General features: G+C 37.8%; 1 protein-coding gene across 1 annotated transcript in view; it reads left to right on the top strand.

Moving 5' to 3' along the window:
* The window catches only part of cwc27 (CWC27 spliceosome associated cyclophilin), a 37,162-nt gene that overhangs the window by 8,090 nt on the left and 7,360 nt on the right, over positions 1 to 21,712 (top strand). The window contains exons 11-13 of the mRNA XM_074690585.1: positions 10,994 to 11,097; positions 20,335 to 20,441; positions 20,525 to 20,628. Of these exons, the coding sequence (XP_074546686.1) occupies positions 10,994 to 11,097; positions 20,335 to 20,441; positions 20,525 to 20,628 (315 nt within the window). The remainder of the gene's footprint in view (positions 1 to 10,993; positions 11,098 to 20,334; positions 20,442 to 20,524; positions 20,629 to 21,712) is intronic.

The following is a 21,712-nucleotide window of genomic DNA, read 5'->3' on the forward strand; positions in this document are numbered from 1 at the left end:
GGTCTTACAGCTATCACTCTGATCCGGATCAGGCAATGCAAACAGCGAGCACAAACAAACGAGCCGACAGAGGCCGCAGTGGGCTGCTCTGGGAGATAACATCGTGTTTGTACGGGCTGCTGGTTTAGCTCAGTGGGTTGAGACAGATCCCCGTGTAGAGACAAAGTCCTGGGTCCTGGGTGCTCTGCTCGTCCTGCTCGTCGGCTCCTGAGACCGTTTGATGTGTGTCATCCCCGCTCTGCCCCACACTTCCTGTTTCCTGTCAGCTGTCACATCAGAAAACGGTTAAATTATGGTATGGTAATGTCCTCTGAACCAACAACTGTAGCTCCAGATGAACCTGACCCACTGAGCCGACACATTTAACCACCACAGTTTGGCCGTTCTCCAACATTTCACACCTCAAATTATGATAGTAAGAATTTTATGAACTCCTTATCTGATTGACTTCCCGCACAGAGGAAATAAAGGTCTCATTCCCACCCAAAGATCTGCATTTATCAGCCCTGAGTCTTAAATCTTAAACCTTTCCCTTCATGTTGGAAAGAATATTCAGTGCACTGTAAAAACTGAGCTATAACCAAGAGTTAATGTCTTATTTCCTATAAAAATGTCTAATTAGACTCAATATGAGCCACATTCTCCTGTCAAGTCCAGAAAAATGTCTCATTTTCAAGATACTTAGAGACAAAAAGGCGCTCGGTTTTTAGTGCTTAAAGAAATCTGGCAAAGGAAAAGTTTTTGACTCTGAAAAAGAAGCAGTTGCGTTTCTTTTTCTTAAATATCAGGAATTAAGACATTTTTCTGGACTGTCAGGGGAACGTGGCTCAAATTAAGCCGTAAAACTAAGATGTACACTAGGGCTGAACAATTTATCGTTTTCAGATCGAAATCGCAATTTTAGACGATGCAATTTTGAGATCGCCAAAGCAGCAATTTTTTGCAGCGCTCCTGACTGACTCAGTATCTGTTGTGTCAAGTATTATACACATTCTGTTTTACAAATTTGTAGACAATCTATATGTTAAAAGTGCTGGTAAGCAGGTCAACAACACAAAGCCTCCATTTAGGAGTAGAAGCTGATGAAAACAGATTATTTATCATCACTACTGATGATTAAAAGATCATGAATTGCAATATCTGCCAGAAAAATTAGATGTTTTCCTAAAATCGTTCAGCCCTAATGTACACCATGTCCCAAAAGTTCATGCACCCCAATGGGCAACGTTTTTGTCTGTTTTTCTCCAAAATGGGTTGCACCTGGTCAGCCAGGTGTTGTGAGGTTGTTTAATTAGTTCATCTGTCTGTGATAGGCCTATAAATTTCTTGGTGGACCATGAAGCATGTCACTGAGAGAACCTTCTTTGTAGTGTTGCCATGATGGCCAAACAAAAATCTAGAAAAGCTGCACTTTCAGAATCTCAAGCCATTGCCCTGCGCAGGGAAAACTTGCAGGGAGGTAGCTCAGGTCCTTGGCAGAAGCATACGATGGGTGAAGAAGTGGTGGCAGAGATACCAGAGCTGTGACTCCCTTGAAGACATGCCCCGCGCAGGTCAAGTTCTGAGTTCGAGGGCCAAGGACCTCATCTGCAAGGCCAAGGGAAAGAGACACCAGTCCTGCTGCAGACTCAGTCGAAGACTGAAAAATCTTGGGGAAGCAGTTTCTAAGAGTACCATCCATCGTTTTCTGACTGAGAAACTGGGTCTGAGAGCATACAATAGACAGCGAATTCCTCGCCTTACCAAACTGCAAAAGGAGAAGCGGCTTGCTTTTGCAAAGAAGTGTGCTAAAATGACCCCAAGAGACTGGGAAAACTGGCTTTTCTCTGATGAGTGCCCTCTCTACTTATTTCCAACTCCCAACAGCCAGAACGACCGCATTTACACTGACAATCGAATGGAAGTACCACCTTCTGAACAGGTCACGTTTAGTTCCCGCTGCATGGTCTGGGGGGTGATATCTTCTTCAGGGCTGTCTGAGTTACATGTTGTACCTCAGGGCACCACCATCCACACTGAGTATTATGTTAAAAACATTCTCTGTGTTTCTCTGAGTTGACTTTTTCTGTGGTGCATGAACTTTTGGGACACGGTGAAAACACTTTCTTAGTTATCAGGGTTTTTTTGTTTTGTTTTTTATACTTCACTGTGTCAGTTGGTGTCATTAACAGGCCACAATCTGGTCACACTTACCCTTCGATGCCATACTCGACAATCATTAGGAGTAAACAAATGAACTCAGGTTCATCAAAAGCTGTTTTTTAAGAGAAACTATCCAAAATTTTGAGTTTCTAGGACAAAATCTAAGCAAACAATATAGAGATATACGATAGGTAAATCTTTCTGGCCCACCCTGTATTGGTAATTTAATTTTTTTAACCTTTTTAAAAGCTAAAAACACTTTCGGAAACAGCTAAAAATGATTCTTTTAAAAAACATCAACTCAGTAAATGACATGCCTGTGCTGGTTCAGCGTTGCTGCAGTGGAGTATCTATCAGTTTATCATAAAGTCGAAATGTAACTGTAACATCATTATTCGGATCATTAAACAAAAAAATACTTGGCCGTAACATGAGAAGCGGCCTCTCATCTGTGCTTGTTTACATCCAGGTGGTAGAGGGTTGAAGCAGGAGCTGGTGGCAGGAGCTCAGACATATAAGGGTCATTCTACAGAAAGTGTCCAAAATGGGGCTGGCAATATCTTAAAATGTTGTGTGCTTTAGTCCCCTAAACTTTCCCTTATATATATTGTGCCATATCTAAAGGTCACAGATCTATATGAAGAACAGTTAATCTTTATTTTTTATTTCTAGAATTTTTTGCAATGTTTTACCTCTCCCAAAATTTGTCACAACCGAAACATATATTAAACTATGCAAAAAAATATTACATTATTATATTATTATATAATATCATTACAACCTTTTAAGTTTTTTTTATTCTGTTGTCCATATATTTACATTTTTTAAAAATTTTCAGGACAGTTTTCACAACTCAATCACTAAAAATAAATATTTTAACAAATTTCAAAGTTAATATATTACAATTCTTCAAAAATAGAATGCACTATGTCTTTGTAAAATGTCTAATTTTTATCCAATTTTGTCCAAAGTTGATATTTCACAAGACAGAACATAAAGTTAACAAATGAGTGTGTTATTATATTAGTTTAAAACTTAATATACTTTGTTTTTTACAAAACACCCACTGTTTCGGTTGTGACCAGTAACCAGTTCTTAAATGTAGGCTATGCCTGTATTGAGATAATCATGTTTTAGTTGCAACATTTTTAGCTTATTCTTTGCACAACTACAGTATGCTAGCAAGCACATGGCTAGTAAGCATATTTGAAGATTAGTTCTTACAGAAAAACACAATATTTTGATAAAAATCCCAAGATTTTTACCTAAATTCAAGCAAACAAATGTACGGTCGTGACATGTTTTAATGTAACACACTAATTTCCAGACATAAGAAGCCATTTATTTCAGAAAATGATTGTAGCAATCAGCAACTTACCATGCAATCATGAGGTGCAGGACTTCAGAGTGCTCCCCCCGCTCAAAGATTTAGGGGTGTGGCTATAATCCAGATTTTACCAATGAATTCAAACTGTTGTGTTTCGGCTGTGACATAAAATCTGGGGACACTATTTTTCTGCATATTTAGAGTAATTTAAATTTTATTCCCAGAATAGATCTAAATCTTTCAACTCATTTTTAGACTTAATCACAAGTATCTGTTCAACCACACTTTATAAAAAAATCTAAAAAATGTTGGTGTTGTTGTTTACATGGATTAGATTTTGGAGGTCTGGGCAGGGGACAGTTTCTTCCCAATAGAAAGTCGGCCTATCCTAAAGATAAAAGATGATTTTTTATATTTTTAGCTTATCTCTTTCTCATTTTAACGTTTTTGTTTAAATAGTTTATAAAAAGACCTTTGCAACCGTATATGACTGAACACATTTTCGCCTGCTTTTTTGTTTTTTTTTATGTCAGGGGACAGCAGTTTGGACGCTTTCATTTCAAACGTCATAACCGCCCTGGAAGAAAGTAAAAAAGTGCACGTCCCCGCTCCTGGAGAAAGCATCTGTGCAGCCCTGTGGATGGTGTAACCTACATCAGACACTAATTATCCTGCCCCAGTGGCCTTACCCCCGTCACACTCTATTAATTGGCTGCACCTGTCTCTTGTCATCGGTCATAACCCAACGCGTTTGCAGGGAAAGGTTGCAGGGATCAGAAAAAGCATCGGGCTCTGCTTTTGTGCAGAAAACTGCTTGAGATAATCCAGTTCTTGGCAGCGGGGCTGTGTATGTTTTGGAACTGCCAGGTTTACACGTCTCTGACCCACTGTAGCATGCCTGCCCCATACGGGGCACTTGCTGGCTGGAAACACTTCCAGACAGCGACGCACGTCTCGGACCAGGAGGGTTAAGATTTTTGGGAAGGGAATAAAAACCAGCGCAATTCCTCTTGGAGCGGGATCAACATCAACTCCTGACAGTGTGCACATTTTCTGTCTCTTAGAAGACGAGGAAAACCACAACCTGGTGTTTAACTGATATAAACGTCAAGAAAAAACACCCTTCACTCGCAGGATTCATAACTTTTCCCCTGCATAACGAACTCACAGGCAGTCAGAGGATATTGTCAGTGATCGAGCGCGTCTAAAAGAGGAACCTTGGTCCACTGCGTGGGTAATGTGTTGGCCGGCTCACTCTGCTAAGTCATGCAAATTCCTGTGTTGAGGTTGGATTCCTCCACTCCAGCTCACAGTCCTCGTTGGCCCCGGCCCAAACCGTGGAGTGCCCCCTGAGGGGAGTTCACCCAGCCATCTTGTTATTCTAGCACATTCATCCACATCACTTGCTCGGTCATTAGACCTGCTGCCTGTTTGCTACTTACACATAATAAAACAAAGGTATTAACTCTAACGTTTGAGCAGGAGTGTGACTTTTCACCTCTGGATGTTTTGATTCCTTTGGAAATGACGTTTCCTGAAGTCACTTGAAGGCCGTAAAACGAGAATCCAAAGAAACCCAAAAAAGGAAAGTACGCCTGCTTGTGCATTTTGGAAAGCGATTGAATTTTTGATGAACCATACAGTCATCACAGGACTATTTTTAAGGCTGTTGAATTCCTGCGCCGGCCTCAGACTCCTGTCAGACAGCGGAGTATTAAATGCGAGGCTCTGAATCATGAGAGAGCTCTTGGTCTCCTGCCAATCACTTCATATGCTTTCTTTATGAAAAGTTAATCATCCACAGCTCTCTTGGTTTCTCTGTTTTTGAGTTTTCTGAAAGAATGACAGTAGCTGGCAGACCCGCGTAGACCCAGACCACAGGGAGTAGCAGGGATCCACAGAAAGGCTTCACCCAGCTACTTCTGTTTATCTGGCAACAAACGGCAGCTTTTCTTTCTCTGCTCGGCCTTCTGCTTTTCAAATGACCGTCAGGACCTCCTCTCCTGCTGGTACACGGAGATCCTGATGATAGATTGATGGATGGAGGGATTGATGGATACGTCTCCATCATTGGCATCAGATGTACTGCTACAGACGGACTCAGACTGTTTTTCAGACTCACTGTTTTCATTGTTGTCGGCTCCTCTCTGTGGAGTCTATAGGCGCTTACTCCCTGCCATCTCCACAAAGGAGATAATCACTCCTGTTACTACGCCTCCTCTGCAACGGGTCACTAATGGAGGTGCAGTGGTGGGGCTAACCTCTCATTTATTAGTTTTCCTCTTTGGCAACTTAATTTTAAAGCTGCTGTGCTAAAAACAGTGATCTATAGAGCAATAAAATAGTTGAATTCACTCCTAATATACACAACACAGCTAACTCACATCACAAACTTAAAAAAGAAACTAAAAAATTATAATCAAAAGAAGAATTTCATAAACTAACTTTTCCCTTTTCCAATGTCATAAGTGTCATTGCTAGATAAATTAAGGAGATACACGCAGATCCAATAATGGCATTAAAATAATAATAATAATAATAATAATAATCATTATTTTTATTGAAATAATTGTTATTTTTATTGTTAAAATGATGTTTTTAATTGTATTAATTTTATTAATATAAAAACATATTGAGTTAATATAGATATATATATTTAAATATATATATTTAAATAAATAAAAAAATACATATATATATGTGTGTATATATATATATATATATATATATTTATATATACACATACATTTTTTTTGTTTTTAATTTTGTTGATGTAAAAATGGAATTATGACTGGAATTATTATCATTATTAGTATTATTGTTATAATGAGGATTTCAATTCAATTGAATGAATTGAAATTAAAAACAAAATAATTTATATATTTTAAAATACATAAATTATTTTATATATTTTTATTATATAGATATTTATACACCTACAATATTTTTTTTTGTTTTATTTTGTGGATTTAATAAAATAAAATAAATAATAATAATAATAAAAATAATAATGTATGTTATTATTATTATTCTATTGTGTCAATTGAATATAAAAACTATATATATATATATATATATATATATATATATATATATATATATATATATATATATATATAAAAATTTATTTTATTTTTTATTTTATTTTTCCCCATGGTTTCATGTCCCTGTTGTACCCACTTGTTTGTCTACCGTTGCTATGCAGATGACATTTTGATTTATGTCATCCTAGAAGATAAGACACATAGCGGCTTTACAATATGTTTTTGTCTGATGGAAATCAAACGCTGGGTGCAGCAGGCCTTTCTCAAGCAGAATAAAACCAATCTGACACCATACTGTTTTTTTGAATATACGACTGAATCTTTTCTGTCTTGTCAGCTTGTTGCAGCTGGGCTTGTCTATTACTGCCTGTCACAATGTTTGTACTTTACCACCTCCTCTGTCTGAATGTCCCTACAGATAACTCAAACCTGAGACTCTTTCAGATCAAACTCAATGAATTGTGATATTTTCTGCCTCATCAGAAACGTGGTCCACACATTATCTCACGTGTGCAGAAAGAAAATAATTTGTGGCGCTGTGATGTGAGGGTCCTGAGGAATTTGCTGAGCCCTAAGGTGTGTCTGAACAGATGTTGTTGGGGCTTTTCCTGTCCTCTCTGGCCCTCTTCTCTCTGCTGGCACCGTGGCTGTGGAGCCGATTGTTTGGCTGTTGCCGCGGTTACGTCTCTTGTTGTCTGAATAGCAGCATGTTATGGCAGGTAGGAAATGATCACACCGCTCAGAGAGTCCCTCACGGTGTAATATACGACTTGGAGAACTCACCTCCAACTTCCTGAGAGGAGGATGGTCTGCTTTCAGAGCCTGAGCCTTACGACCAGGCAGTCGTCTTCCTCACACTGAGAAGATGCAGAGAAGCCAACAAGAAAGAGACGTGACATCAAGTCAGACAACTTCAAGTGAGAGTTAGTCTAATGCATCAGAGCTTCAATAAAGCTTCAATATGAGTGTTTAAAAGTTAAAACGGAAGAGTGAAGCTTCCAGATCAGGGGTCTGCAGCCTTTACTTTCACAGGAGCCATTTTTCCGCAGTTCACCTGGATTAAAGTCAGTCCAGAGCTACAAAATCTACTTTATCTTCACAATAAAGGTTATATGGTGTATAAAATAATAATATATGATAATAATAAAACATGAAGTGTTTTGAACGCAGAAATTGTACGTGTACCTTTGGTTTTTATTTTAAATATATTTGCCCCCCCAAAAAATTTAAAAACTTAAAAAATGGCACATCTTTAAAAAAATTAAATTTAAAACATTTGCAGAAACAAATGCAAAAATTTTAAAACAAATTTTAAAAAATGTCAAAGGAATTGAAATAATTTACAGGTTTAAAAAAATTGCAACATTAACATAAAAAAAATTACAAATATCTTTTGAATTTAAAAAAAAAGTTTTTTTTATTTGAACTTTCAAAATCTTAGAGAAAGTCAAAAAATAAAAAATAATATTTTAGTTTGACAGTTTTATTTTTAATTTATATAAATTTGCAAAAACTTGAAACCAATTTAAAAAAAATATTTCCAAAAAAAATTGAACGAATTTTAAATTTTAAAAACGTGCAACGTTAAAGAAAAGAATTTCAAAAAGTTTTGGAATTTTGTAAAGAGAAATTGAAATAAATTTTTATTTTTTTTTAATTAATTTGCATTTTAAAAAATGTGGACAAAGTCTAAAACTAAAAAAATAATGATTTACTTTGATAATTTAATTTTTACTTTATAAAAATTTGCAAAATTTCAAAACCAAATAAAAAACAAATATTTACAAAATAAAATCAAACATTTTTAGATTTTAAAAACTTGCAACATTCAAAAACATGAAATATAAAAAAACTACAGAAATTCTAAAATTGTCAAAAGTTTGCAAAAATAAAAAATTTCAGTTTCTTTAATCATCAATACCCTCTGTAAGAAAAAAAAACGATTTTTTAAAAAATAATATTATTAAAGCTACAAGGAGCCACTGCAGAGGAGTCAAAGGGCCACATGAGGCTCCAGAGCCACAGGTTGAACACCGTTGTTCCAGATAAACAGAAAATAAGAGGATATAAATGTGTGTCAGTGCAGAGGAGAAGCAGATGTAAGAAACAAAGGCAGCCATTGTTTGGTCTGGAGATGCCTCACATGTTTCTGGGCCAGGGGCCCAGACGGAGCAGCTTACCTGTGCTTTGTGGCTCTGCAGCAGAATGGGACAAAAACAGAGCTGTCAGGCAGTACCAAAATATTATCATTTCCTAACATAACATCTCTGCTCTCAAACTGGCAACACACTCAAACGTATGAGGGGAACAGTAACGAGCACGGCTGGCGTGGGTTCAGACCAGCGTTCAGCCTCGCATGAGACGGGCTGAGGCCACCTGCCAGAGGGGACGCTGCTCTGAGTCAGGGAGGCCAGGATGGGCCTCGGCCTGCCTCTGTCATCCAGATAAAGGTTTGATAAGGGTGGCCGGACATGGAGAGAGCCTGTAATATTAAAGGATGGATGAAGTTTTTCATTACGTCTGCTCCTCTCTGAGCCTGACGGTCGTGTGTTTAAGGTGTCAGAGGCTGTTTTCATCATTATTACACACTACTTTAAAAAACGTCCACAGCTTTCATCCAGAGGTCTTTCTGTGTGATTTAGGATCTGGTTTGGGACTTTCTGGTCTTGATGTAGATCTTGCCTGTATTGACTCGGGGCTTGATTCTGGATTTGCTGGTCATCATATGGGACTAATGTACTCAACACTTTGGACTATAAACTCGGACAGAGACTTGAGTCTTCACTAGAAACTTAGTTTTGCTCCTGTACCTGTAAACAGCTACACAGTGAGCTATCCGTTACAAACTCTTTAAGGAAACACACGGCGCTCGCTTTTTGTGTGTACTTGGAGTGTGTGGTTGAACCAACACTGTGAAAATGATCCATGAATTGCTTTAAAGACAGCACACTTATTAATCTTGACTTTAATCTTGTTTTTTCGGTCACTACACACAGCTCGTTGCCACAGGTGAGGAACGTGGTTTGACCAGTAAATCAAGAGCTTCACTTCATTTTTAACCACACTGTGTTTGCTTTGATTTTTTTTTTTTGTTTTTTTTTTTGTTAAATGCCAACATTTTTTCAAATTTATTACATTTCTTTTTTTTGCAAATTTATCTTTTTTTTTTTTTTTTTTTTGCAAACTAAAAAACGTTTCTTTTTTTGGCACAATTATAGCATTTTTTTTTTTTTTTTGCTAATTTTTTAAATTTAAATTTTTTTTTTGCTAATTTTTTAATTTAAATTGTTTTTAGTTTTTGCTTTTTTGTACTTTCTTTCTAAATTTCTTGCAACTTTCCATTTTGCAACTCTTCGCTTTATAAAGCCCAAATTTTGTAAATTTATAGCATTTTAAGCTTTTTGAAATGCCCAAATTTATTAATCTTGTTTACATTTTTTTCATTTCAATTGTTTTAAGTTTTTGCATTTTAAATTTTTTTTTAATTTTGCATCTATTTGGAAAAGCAAAATTTTTGCAAATTTATAAAATTTCAAATTTATTTTTTTGCAATTTTTTTAAATTTCTTTTTTTAAATTCTTTGCTTATTTTTTAAATTTCAAATTTTTTGCTAATTTTTTTTTTTCATTTTGGTTGTTTTTAATTTTTGCCTTTTTTGCATATTTTTCTTAATTATGCAACTTTTTTAAATGCCAACACTTTTTTAAACTTATTACATTTCAAGTTTATTAAAATGCCCCAATTTTGTTTTTGTTTTTTTTGCTTATGTTTCATTTCATTTCATCAGTTTTTGCATTTTTTTTTGTTTAATTTTGCAACTTTTGGAAAGCCAAAATTTTTGCAAATTTATTGAATTTCCTTTTATTGCAAATTTTGTTAAATTCCTTTTTTTTTTTTGCAAATTTCTGAAAAATGAAGAACTTAGACATCACTTGTACAATTTCATCAATTAAAAAAAATCTTGTTTGGGTAATTAATTTCAAGAATGAACTTTTAATAGAATTTCCAACACTTTACAATCTTTATTGTTTAGATTTAGCAGATTTTGTGTCTCCTGAATGACTTTAATCCAGGTGAGCTGTGACAGGAAAGGTTGCAGATCTTTGTTTTAAAGTTTCAGCTTTAATGAATCTTGCTTAAAAGCGTCTTCAGAGAAGAAAAATGAACGTTTTCTCTCCTCACTCCTCTCTTCAGGTGCTCTCCTGGAGCCTGCAGGGGAACGATTACTTTACTGAGGCTCCATTAAGTTTATTGGAGAAACAAACTTTTAATGAACATTCTTCACCCTGACACTTTCACGTCGTGTTTACACCTTCATGATAAGCAGAGTCAACACGGCTGAGCGGTTGTTGTTTGTTTCTTGTTTGGGCTGAGGCCTTTTATCGTACGGTTACACTAACTTGATCCTCTCTCTCAGCGTCTTTGTTCTCTGAAAACTGATGTTTCTTTGGTCTCTTTTCGCTCTTTGTCTCCCTCACAGTGACGAGCTGCGGAAAGAAGCTCGGCAGCTGAAGAAGGAGCTACAGGCCATAAAGCAGAGGAAAGAGGAGAGTTTAAAACCTGCCGTGGACGAAGTGAAGGAGGGTATGTGAGCCCGTTTCATGAGCCCGTTTCATCCCCTTTCATTTGCTGATGGATGTTTATCGCTGTTAGCCATTACACTGTAAATTTATGGCTGCTTGATAACACAGTGTACATGAATCTTAGCAGGAACTCTTTCACCGCAGAGCTCTAAGTGTGAACAAAGTCTCCAGGAGGGTGGTCCGAGCTGCATTCTCTGCTAATGGACAGGCAACCCTCTGATTTTGTCAATTAGTTGCAGACGCGTATTCCTCCCCCTGAAGGCTCTGCATTTTTGTGTTGGAGAGTTTAGCGTGGGTGAAAACAGTGGAGCTGCACATCAAGCCCTGTTGTGTTTGCTGGTTTGCAGCTTTTGGCCGATGTGAGTCTGTAAAAAGTAAATAAATCTGCCTCGGCCCTCACCGCACTGCACTCTGTCATAACGCCGTCAATCTCTGGATTTTTGTGCTGATTCTGAAACACATTTTGAAGAAGTATCCAGCCCTCTGAGGCCGGAGGTTAGCATTATGTCGTTGTGCAACAAAATGAAATCATTCACAGGGTCCTGCAGTGGATCTGCGGGATTACCACCAGCCGGTATTTACCCAGAATATAAAGAGCAGGATTTCTTTTTCTGTTGCTCCAACATTGTTTCTGTCTGCACAAACACTGCTGCTTTGACGTTTTTAAACCCAGACGCTGATTGATTCAAGATTTGAAGCCACAGAGCCAAAACAGTCACTTAATTGTCCTGAAGGATTGAGCGAATGTGTTGCTCTTAGTGATATCTGCGTGGAGCTGAGCTGTTTCTATAAACACGCTGAGCAGAAGAAAGCCTCCTCCTGATAGATCCCGTTAGAGGCTGAGTGTGACTCACTGACCGTCCTGTAACGTTCAACCTGAAGCCTCCATTATGGCTCAGAGTATTTACGCTCTGCCAGGGCGCGTTTGTTTCCTGCTCCTGCTCCTCCAGAGACACAGTCTGTTTTAGAGACCGTCTCGTTGGGTTTCTGTGTTGGAGCTGGAGTTCAGTCCAGTAGATGGGATCTTACGTGTCATGGGCCAGTGGTCTCTGCAGGGGGGGCAGCTGTAAATCCTCAGACCTGGCTGTGAACGCTGCAGCGAGGCCTCGTTTTATCCCGTCCACACACACACATTTGGTGACACCATCATCCCTTCATCTTAAATCATTCTGCTGTTTCTGACCTCTGTGAAGGTGTGAAGGTCGACCTCTGTGAAGGTGTGAAGGTCGACCTCTGTGAAGGTGTGAAGGTCGACCTCTGGGCTCCTCTCAGAGCGGTCAGCCTGGGCTCCGTGGGGGGCGGATATCAACAAGTTGTGGGTGTGATGGTTACCTGTTATGTAATCAGAGTGAGTTTAAAGTTGATATATTTCTCTGTGGTTCTGGTCGGTCAGTGTCAGAGATCAGGTTCAAGTTGAGCCGTATGCCCTCTGTTCATGGAGCACAGGATTTTATTATTATTATTATTGTTATTGCATAAAAAGATGATCCTGACAAAAACCTGAGCCATAACCAGTCAGGTTATGTAGTTATATAACATACAGACAGACTACCTTTTCCCTCTTTCCTTCTTTCTTTTTCTCTTTTTATGTCATTTTTCCATTTTTTCTGTTTTTCTTCTTCCTTTTCTTTTTACTTTTTTCCTCTTTCCTTTATTTTTTTTCTCTTTTTTGTCATTTTTCTTTTTTTTCTTCATTTTCTTCTTTTCTTTTTCTTCTTTTGCTTTTCCCTCTTTCCTTCTTTTTTCCCTTTGTCTCTTTTTGTCATTTTTCATTTTCCTTTTTTCTTCATTTTCTTCTATTTTCGCTTTCTCTTCTTTTAGTTTTTTCCCTTCTTTTTTCCTTTTTTTCTCCTTTTTCATTTTCCCTTTTTTTCTTCATTTTCTTCTTTTCTTTCTTTTCTTTTACTTTTCCCTCTTCTTTCTTTTTTCCTTTTTCTCTTTTTGTCATTTTAATTTTTCCTTTTATCTTCTTTCTTTTTCTTTCTTTTTTCTTTCTCTTCTTTTACTTTCCCCCTTTCCTTCTTTCTTTTTCCTTTTTTCTCTTTTTATAAATTTTCCTTTTTTTCTTCTTCCTTTTCCTCTATTTTTGCTTTCTCTTCTTTTATTTTTCCCTCTTTCTTTCTTTCTTTCCTTTTTTTATCCTTTTTCATTTCTTCTTTTTCATTTGTCTTTCTTCCTTTACTTTTCCCTCTTTCCTTCTTTGTTCCCTTTTCTTTTTTTTCTTCTTTTTTCATTTCTTCTTCCTTTTTCTTCTTTTTTTTCTCCTTTTACTTTTTTGCCTCTTTCCTTCTGTTTTCATTTTTCCCTTTTTCTATTTTTTTCTTTTCATTTTTCTTCTTTCCTTTGTATTATTAGCTTAATCATTGCCTCCGCCCACACCCCGTAGCTCTACGACAGTGGGGCACAAGATTTAACCACAAGGCCACACCAGCATCAACAAGTTATTACATGTTTTTTTTTTGTTGTTTTTTTTTGTTTGTGTGTGTGTGTGTGTGTGTGTGTGTGTGTGTGTGTGTGTGTGTGTGTGTGTGTGTGTATACAGTAGTATCTCAGGTCAGATGTAAACATGTGTTGACTCCTAAAGGTTTGTTTTTCTCTGTAACCTGAGTCGTTCTCAAAGCGCTGAATCCTCGTCAGGTTAACGAGGCTCATATTTAATCTAAAAAGATAATTTTGTTTAAATAAGACAAACATCTGCTGAAATTTCATTTGTAGCTGCATAAAAATCCTGTTAAAGCATCAACAGATGTTAAGCTCAGACCTCTGACAAACAGGTAAATCAGCTCATACTGAGTGAGGAAGTGTGATTCTTTTAATCGATCAAAATAAACTCAGGCCGTTGCTACGTTTATTTCCTGTGAACGCTGATGACACAGTCACCTTGAAATGGTGCATTACTCCTTTAAACATCCAGCGCCAACCTGTTTTTTTGGTCTCCTCAGCGCGCCGTTTGACAGTTGTTGAGAGAGTTGGTAATTTATGATGCGACACGTCTGAAACAGTCGTGGTTATTGCATAATCTGAGATGGATCTGTGGAGCTGACCTCAAAGCGCCAACTGACAGAGTCATTTCTGATGCGTCTCTGATTGATGCTCTGGAGGTGAACCCTCGACACTCACCTGTTGATTGTTTAACAGAGAAGAGGAGCCTTTATTCCATCAAAGAGGGCGTTCATCGCCCACAACAACGCGCCGTTGCTACAACATCAGCGCCTTGATTTGTAGCTGTGAGCCCCGGTGACAGGCGAGGGGAGGAATGTAGTTAGAAAGGCCATCACGCTCAAAGATAGTAGTTAGGGACAACAGCTGGAGAAGGTGATGTGCGCTCCTCGTGGAGCGCCCGGGGGCATCATCAGTCAGCGTCCGGCGTGACACAGACTGCAGCGGGAGGCAGAGCAGGAGAGGTGGCTGTGGGGGAGATGGCTCGTTGGAGCCATAAATCAGGAGGGGAAGAGGTTTGGCCCTGCAGCAGTGCAGCAGGTTTTCATGTTGACACTGGAGGAAGTGAGGAGAGCGGCATTCAGAAGTCCAGGAGTGTGTTTGTTCAGGATTCACCACCTGAAACCTCAGAGGAGAGGGAATCATACACCAAACCTTTAAAAACCTTTAAACCAAAAAATGTTTCTGTCTTCTTCCTCAAAGAAACAAGCCTCAGACATTTTCACTTCCTTTTGAGACTTATAGAGAAACTCATGCTCAGACATCTGCAACCTTTACCTTCACTGGAGCCATTGAGCCTCAGCTCACCTGGGTTAAAGTCATTTCAGAGACACAAAATCAAGTTTATCTTCTCTATGCAGACTGTTTAAAATTCTATACGTAGGTAAAATGTAGGAAATTATTATCTGAACAAGATTTAAGATGTGAAACTAGAAATGTAATGCCTATGTTTTTTTTATTTTTGAAAAAAATAAATAAATAAAATAAAACAAAAAAAAACAAGTAAAATTTCAAAAATGTGCAAGAATTAAAAAAAAGAAAAATTCAAAATGTTTGATTGTTTATTTATTTCTTTAATTGTTTTATTTTTATATTGTCATAATTTTTTCAAATTGAATAAATTTGCAATTTTTCTTAAATTCAAAAGAATAAAAAAAATTCAACAAATTATATTTTCAAAATTTTGAAAATTGAATAAATTTGCTATTTTTCTTTAACTTAAAAGAATTTAGAAAAGATTTTTCAAAAAATGTAATGTTTATTTATTTTTTTAATTGTTTCATTTATTTATTGTCACAATTTTTTAAATGAATAAATTTGCAATTTTTCTTAAATTCTGAGAAATTGAAAAAAAATCAACAAATTGAATTGTTTATTTAATTTTTTTAATTTTTATTATTTTCAAAAAAAAATTAAATCAAATAATTTGCTATTTTTCTTTAATTCAAAAGAATTTTAAAAATAATTTCCAAAAAATTTAAGTATTTATTTTTTGATTGTTTCATTTTTATATTTTCATCTTTTTTATTGAATAAATTTTATTTAATTTTTTAAATTATTTTGTTATAAATTGAATTTAGCAAAATAAATAAATAAAAAATGATGAATTTAAATTAAATATATGTTGAGTAAATTGAGGATAACTGCCAGCATTCACCTAGCTAGACAATATCTTAAAGAGGGGGTTTGTTTTTTTGTTTTTTTTTTAGTAGGGAAAAGAAGGGAAAAATAGAATCTGATTATCATTATCATTTTAATTTTATTTTATAATTGTTTTTTTTATTTTAAATTACCAATTTGTCCCTAACGTTTGACACATAAAATGTTGTAATCATCGGATTCTCAAGTTTCTGATTGTACCTAACCACACCTTCAGCATGAGGGTTAGGGTTAGGTTTTTATAAATGCTTATTTTAGCCTCTTTTTGAAATGCTTTGTTTTAGCTGCTGTCTCTTTAAGCCTCCCCGCCCCACAAACCCCCTTCCTTTGATTGGACATTCCTTTGGAAGCCTATCGGGGGCGGAGCCATGGTCAGACCTTTGTGTTTGTCACTTTAGCAAGTCTTAGTTTGAAAATCTGCACATTTAATACGAACATCATTACTCCTTTTTATCCATGTTTAGAAACAGAAAGCAGGATACCCCCTCTTTAAATCCAGAGAAAAAAACTCTGCTGTGTTTTTCTCATTTAGTCTGCAGTGAGCGCAGACTGTATGACTTCAGATTAGCTCAGGAAGCTTAATTCATTCTGACGTGTTTTCCTGGTTTAACACTGTTTTATTTCCTCTCTGATTTAATGTTTATTGGCCGATCTCAGTCACAAAGTCAACAGTTAATCCTTTAATTTACAGATCCTCTGAGACGCTGCTCATGATAAAGAGGAGGAGAAATAAAAAGTTAACAGACCTTTTTACGGTTACTTCATGTCAGACAGTAAACCGCTGCTCTGTTTTCTTTCTTACATCATTTTTTAATGCACCTGAATGTGTCACAGCATCCAGACTGAGGTGGCACGGCTCACGCTGAGGCCATGGCGGGGGACGCTGGACGTGTCACAGTCAGCTCATGTTGTTGTGGAAAAAACTGCTCTCCAGACTGTGCTCAGTGTCTGCCGCGCTGTGACTTCACCGCCTGAAGCCCGGAGATTTACAGAGGCACAATAACCACTTCAGACAACAACATCACACACAGCGGAGGAGGACGGTTTGGTGGAAAATCAGCCCAGAGCTTTAGCTGAGTTTTGACCATAGGTACTAAAACCTGGAACGACATTTTGACCGTCATAATGAAGCTAGAAATTTATTTTTCCCCAGTAGAAAAGTCTGTTTTTATGGCTGGGTGTGTACGTGACTTTGGTCTTTCTGCAGCAACTTTTATTACTTCCACTTCGGCCTCATTTTTACTAACTGTATGTTGCCCCTTGATATAGATGCAGGAGAGAAAAGAAACTGAAACTTAAGTATCCATCTCATCACACAAGTATTGATCAATACTGATTCCAACATTGGTTTCAGTATATGTAAATATATATGAATAGTATAGATCAGTTAAGGAGGGGAAGCTCATTTTTTTCAGCGTACATCATAAATTTGTTTATTTATTTAAACGTTAATTCTACCCTCTGTTTCAGCTTGTTAGCAGCTGTAGCTGTAGCTGCTTTTTGGTGGAAAGAGAGAGAATCTTTAAACACAACGCTTGTCGTTTTTAAGAAAAGTAAACTCTCTGGGGATCGATAAAACCTCTGGATCAGTCCAGAACAACTGACTGTTAAACTCAGAAGATGCGCCGGTGGAGGGTTATACTTCAAGATCTCTGACTGGCTCATTTCACTGTCAATCAAAAAGGGATTCAGCCTCAGACAGATCATCCAATCATCATGCAGAAGCCCAGCGTCCAGGCCAGCCCACTGCCTCATAGACCCCCAGAGACGCTGAGCGTCCGATGGGCGGGACAAAGCCCAGCGTTTATCCAATGACCGTCCCCACAGTGGAACAACCCACTCTACGCTTCCCCGCTGAAGTCAGAAGACGCTCAGCGTCCGACTGTGTTAAAGCTCTGAGACGCTGCGGGGATGAATGAGAAGGAGGTGGAGCCAGTTACCTGTGATAGGAGCTGATTCTGAACTAAAGATGAAGGAATTCTAGCTCAGATTTTATCAATGAAATGTTCACACAGCAGAACAGATCAACACTTTTTATGGGGACATTCTAGGGGAAGCTGAGCTTCCCTTGCAGTCTTTGAGCAATCACCGCTGGTATAGATCGATCTGCACACCTCCACCCATGATGATAAAATGATTTTTTATGAATGTATTGAAGAGCCCTGTGTTGGCCTCCCCTGCTTTAGAGGAGTGGTGCAGCTGGTTCCTCAGTTGAGCTGTTTGGAGGCTCTTAGAAACCACTTTGACCGGCTTTAGATGGATTTGTCTTTAGGGCTGTGTCTAGGGATGGGTGCTTTTCACATTTAAAACGATTTGGTGCTGTTAATGAGTCTCAAAGTGTTTTAATTTAACATATCTATTTCTCAGTGTTTAAACTTGTAATGCTGTGTTCATGTCCAGCATGGAAAATCTCCTACTCCTCCACTTCCTCACAGTGGGACTGTTTGATTTTACCTGAACCAGTACGTGTTACCACAGATGGAATTTTGATGGTACCTAATTAAGTACCTATTTCAGTACTCATCCCTAGCTTTGTCTCTGTAGAGTCTTCCTATAAAACTATATTTATTCTGGTGTGAAGGGAAGAACTTCTCAGACGCACGTTTAAGTAGTAACGGAAATCAAAACATGAAAAAACCAAAACCATTGTCCTTTGAGCTTTGGATGCAGGGACCCGTTTATTATTCACCCAAAAAGAAAACTAATAATCCACGATAAAACAAATAACCAAAACGTTCCCCGCCCGTTACAACAAGCGTGGTTGAAAAACTGTTTACCTCCCACCACACACACCTGGCTCATTAACTCAGGCTTCTTAAACCCCTCTCAAACACCACCTAATGGCAGAACAAAAAACTGCGTTCTTGAACGTTCTTGAACATACAACAAACTAAAGAAACCAAGAAGAAAGCAAAACTAAATTATGGCTCCAACAGTCTCCTTTCAAGTGTCAACAAATCGATCTGTAGTGAAACAAAGAACAGTCAGTAATAGCATGGGATGAACAGCCTTCATGCTAACAGGCTAACTGCAGCGCTACATGGCTTGTCCGTCTTCTTCTGTGGTTTGATTGGAATGAAGATCAACAGTGGGCCACAGGAACAATTTAACTGTTTCAACAGCAACCAAAACTGGCTTTTTGGCAACTGTATTCTGTCAAAAGTACTGGGTACCGATTCACATAAAATCGAAAGGTACCATGTTTTGTTACCTAAATGCATCCTTGTGACTGTGAGGGAGTGGAAGAGTAGGTGGTTTTCCATGCTGGACATGAAAACAGCATTACAAGTTTATAAGAATGAATATGATAAATTAAAAAAAATGTCGTTTTATTGTGAAACAAATTTATATTTTTACCACATAAACACAAAAAAGTATCAAAAATTGGTAACGTATTGTTTCGAATATGAAAGGTAGGCTACTCATCCATAGCTACAGGCGCTAATATTTTCTGATAGTGACGCTTTTTAGAAGTAAAACATGAAAGAAGGGATGTGATTGGTGGAGCTGCAGGATTAGCATCACTTAATGACTCTTCAGTAAAACTAAAACCAACGTTTAACTTATGGATCAAACATCCAGTAACTCTCAGGTTGGTCCAGTTCAAAGCAGAACAAATGGTCATGTTGGTTTAAAACACACATTTACTGAATATGTAAATAAATGAATATAAGTAAACAGAGGGTAACTGGTGTAAAAAAGTGTAAAAGCATGGTGTGTGTTTGTGAAAGAGGCCTGGTGGCCATGTTACATCAGGTCAAAGCTGTTTTGTTTTGGCCCTCTCTGCCTCCGGCTTCTGTCCCTGCCGAGGATTAAAGAGGTCTTTCCCGCCCGGGAGCGATCAATTACATAAGGTTTGGGTATAAGGTAGCCGGGGAAAGTAGGTCATCTTTGAGAGAGATAAAGTGAAAGGTTAGTAGGTTGGGGCTCTCCTCCACTACATCTTAGTGAGAGTTGGCAGAAGTATGGATTCCCGCCGAGCGTGTCGGCGTGAGATGAGAGGGCCGCCCCGCGCTGCCTCATCCCCTCACCTCTCTTATTATCATGTCCTCTGATCATGTACGGCAGCAACTGTCACAGCTTGACAGGCCTCACCCGCTTTTATCTTTTCCCTCTGATCACGTTCTGCTTATTTGGTCTGTCAGATGCCCCCAAAGCATGATGGGAGGTGGCCTTATTTCTTCACTCCACACGTTGTTGTGACATCAGGAACGTTTTAACCCTCATAATCTGTTTTTGTTCTTGGAGAGTGGATCGTTCCTGGAGTTCAGGTTCAGAGTCTTGTTTTTCTGATTCAGGAAATAAAAAATAAGAAAGGGTTAAGAGATCAGCCAAAGTGGGACCAAACCAGCTCCTGGACTCAGTAATCTCTGGCCCCAGCTGCTCCTGTCCACAGAGTTTCACAAAAAACTGGCTCAGAGTTTTTCCATCATTCTTCTAGAAAAAACAAACAAACTGCACCGAAAACAGACGCCGAGGTCCCCGAGGTCATGAAATTCCTGGAAAGTTTCACAATTAGAAAAACTGTCCTGGAAATTTAGAGAATGAAACAATTCGCCTAAAAAGGTTATATAAAGACAGTTTGTTACAGTGTGTTTCTGGTTTATCTTTTTCATTCAGTCTCTTTTCTAATCTCTAGAAAAAAAGCCGTCCAGCGAGGCCGTCGCTGAGTATCTGGAGGGACGGAAGAAGTACGAGGATCTGAGGAAGCAGAAGAAGACGAAGGGCTCGAACAGAGAACAACAGGTGAAAAACACGCTAACATCTCTTCCTGTTTGTTTTCAGCTTAAACCTCACACTAATTACATCTTGTCTGTGGTTTCTGGTAGACTCTGGACCTCCTGAACCGCTTCAAGTCCAAACTGTCCTCGGCCATCACTGAAGCCCCAGAGGAGGAAGAGGAGGAGCTGGCAGAGGATGACGACAAAGGATGGTGAGTGTCATTCATTTACTGATTTTAACCTCACAGTTACTGAAACAGAAACAGGAAGTAGAGTTTACGATCACATCCAGTCAATCTATGACTTTCTATTATCGTTTTTTTTTTTTTTTTACTTTATAAAAAAACATATTGTTTGTATCATGTAGTGTATCCTACACTATCGTACGCATACTATCATTTCCTATCTTACCCTATCACACCACATTTCATTTTAACATTATGTATCTGATTATGACATTAAGTTTAGTATCTTATTTTATTGCAGTGTACCGTACTGTTCACAAGATATATTATTGTATTTTTCTGTTTCTAATCATACAGTTAAGAAAATTTTGTATCCAATCAAATCGTGCCATTCCATTCCGTTGCGCACCTTTTCGTATCATACTGTGTTATACTGAACTGTATCATAAAGTACCATACTGTACCGTACCGTACCGTACCGTACTGTATCAGACTGTAGCGTATCGTACCATATTGTACCTTTTCGTACCGTACCGTATCTTACCGTACCGTACTTTTTCGTACCGTACCTTTTTGTACCATACCTTTTTGTACCGTACCTTTTCGTACCATACTGTACAGTACCATACTGTATCACACTTCATTCCATTGCATAACTTTTCGTTTTCTACCGTATCGTACTAAAATGTATTATACCATACAATACCGTATCGTAACGTACCGTACCGTATTGTATCATACTGTACCATATCGTACCATATTGTACTTTTTCAAACCTTTTTCAAACTGTATCGTACCATACTTTACCTTTCTGTACCGTACCTTTTCATACCACATCGTACTGCACTTAACTTTATCACACTGTACCGTATCGCACCATATCATACCAAATTGTACCATTTTGTACTGTACCTTACCGTACCGTACCATACCATACTGTATCACACTGTACCGTATGGTACCCTATCCTACCATACGATACCGTACCATACTATATCATACCATATCGTACCTTTTTGCACTGTAATGTGTCGTACCATATAATGTAATGTACCATGCCGTACCGTTTTGTATGGTACCATATCTTACCGTATCGTTGTATTGTACTATA

The sequence above is a fragment of the Halichoeres trimaculatus genome, unplaced genomic scaffold (assembly GCF_033239565.1).
Source record: "Halichoeres trimaculatus isolate MK-OKI-2021-1 unplaced genomic scaffold, fHalTri1.1 fHalTri1_scaffold_16, whole genome shotgun sequence".
NCBI classification, from domain to species: Eukaryota; Metazoa; Chordata; class Actinopteri; order Labriformes; family Labridae; genus Halichoeres; species Halichoeres trimaculatus.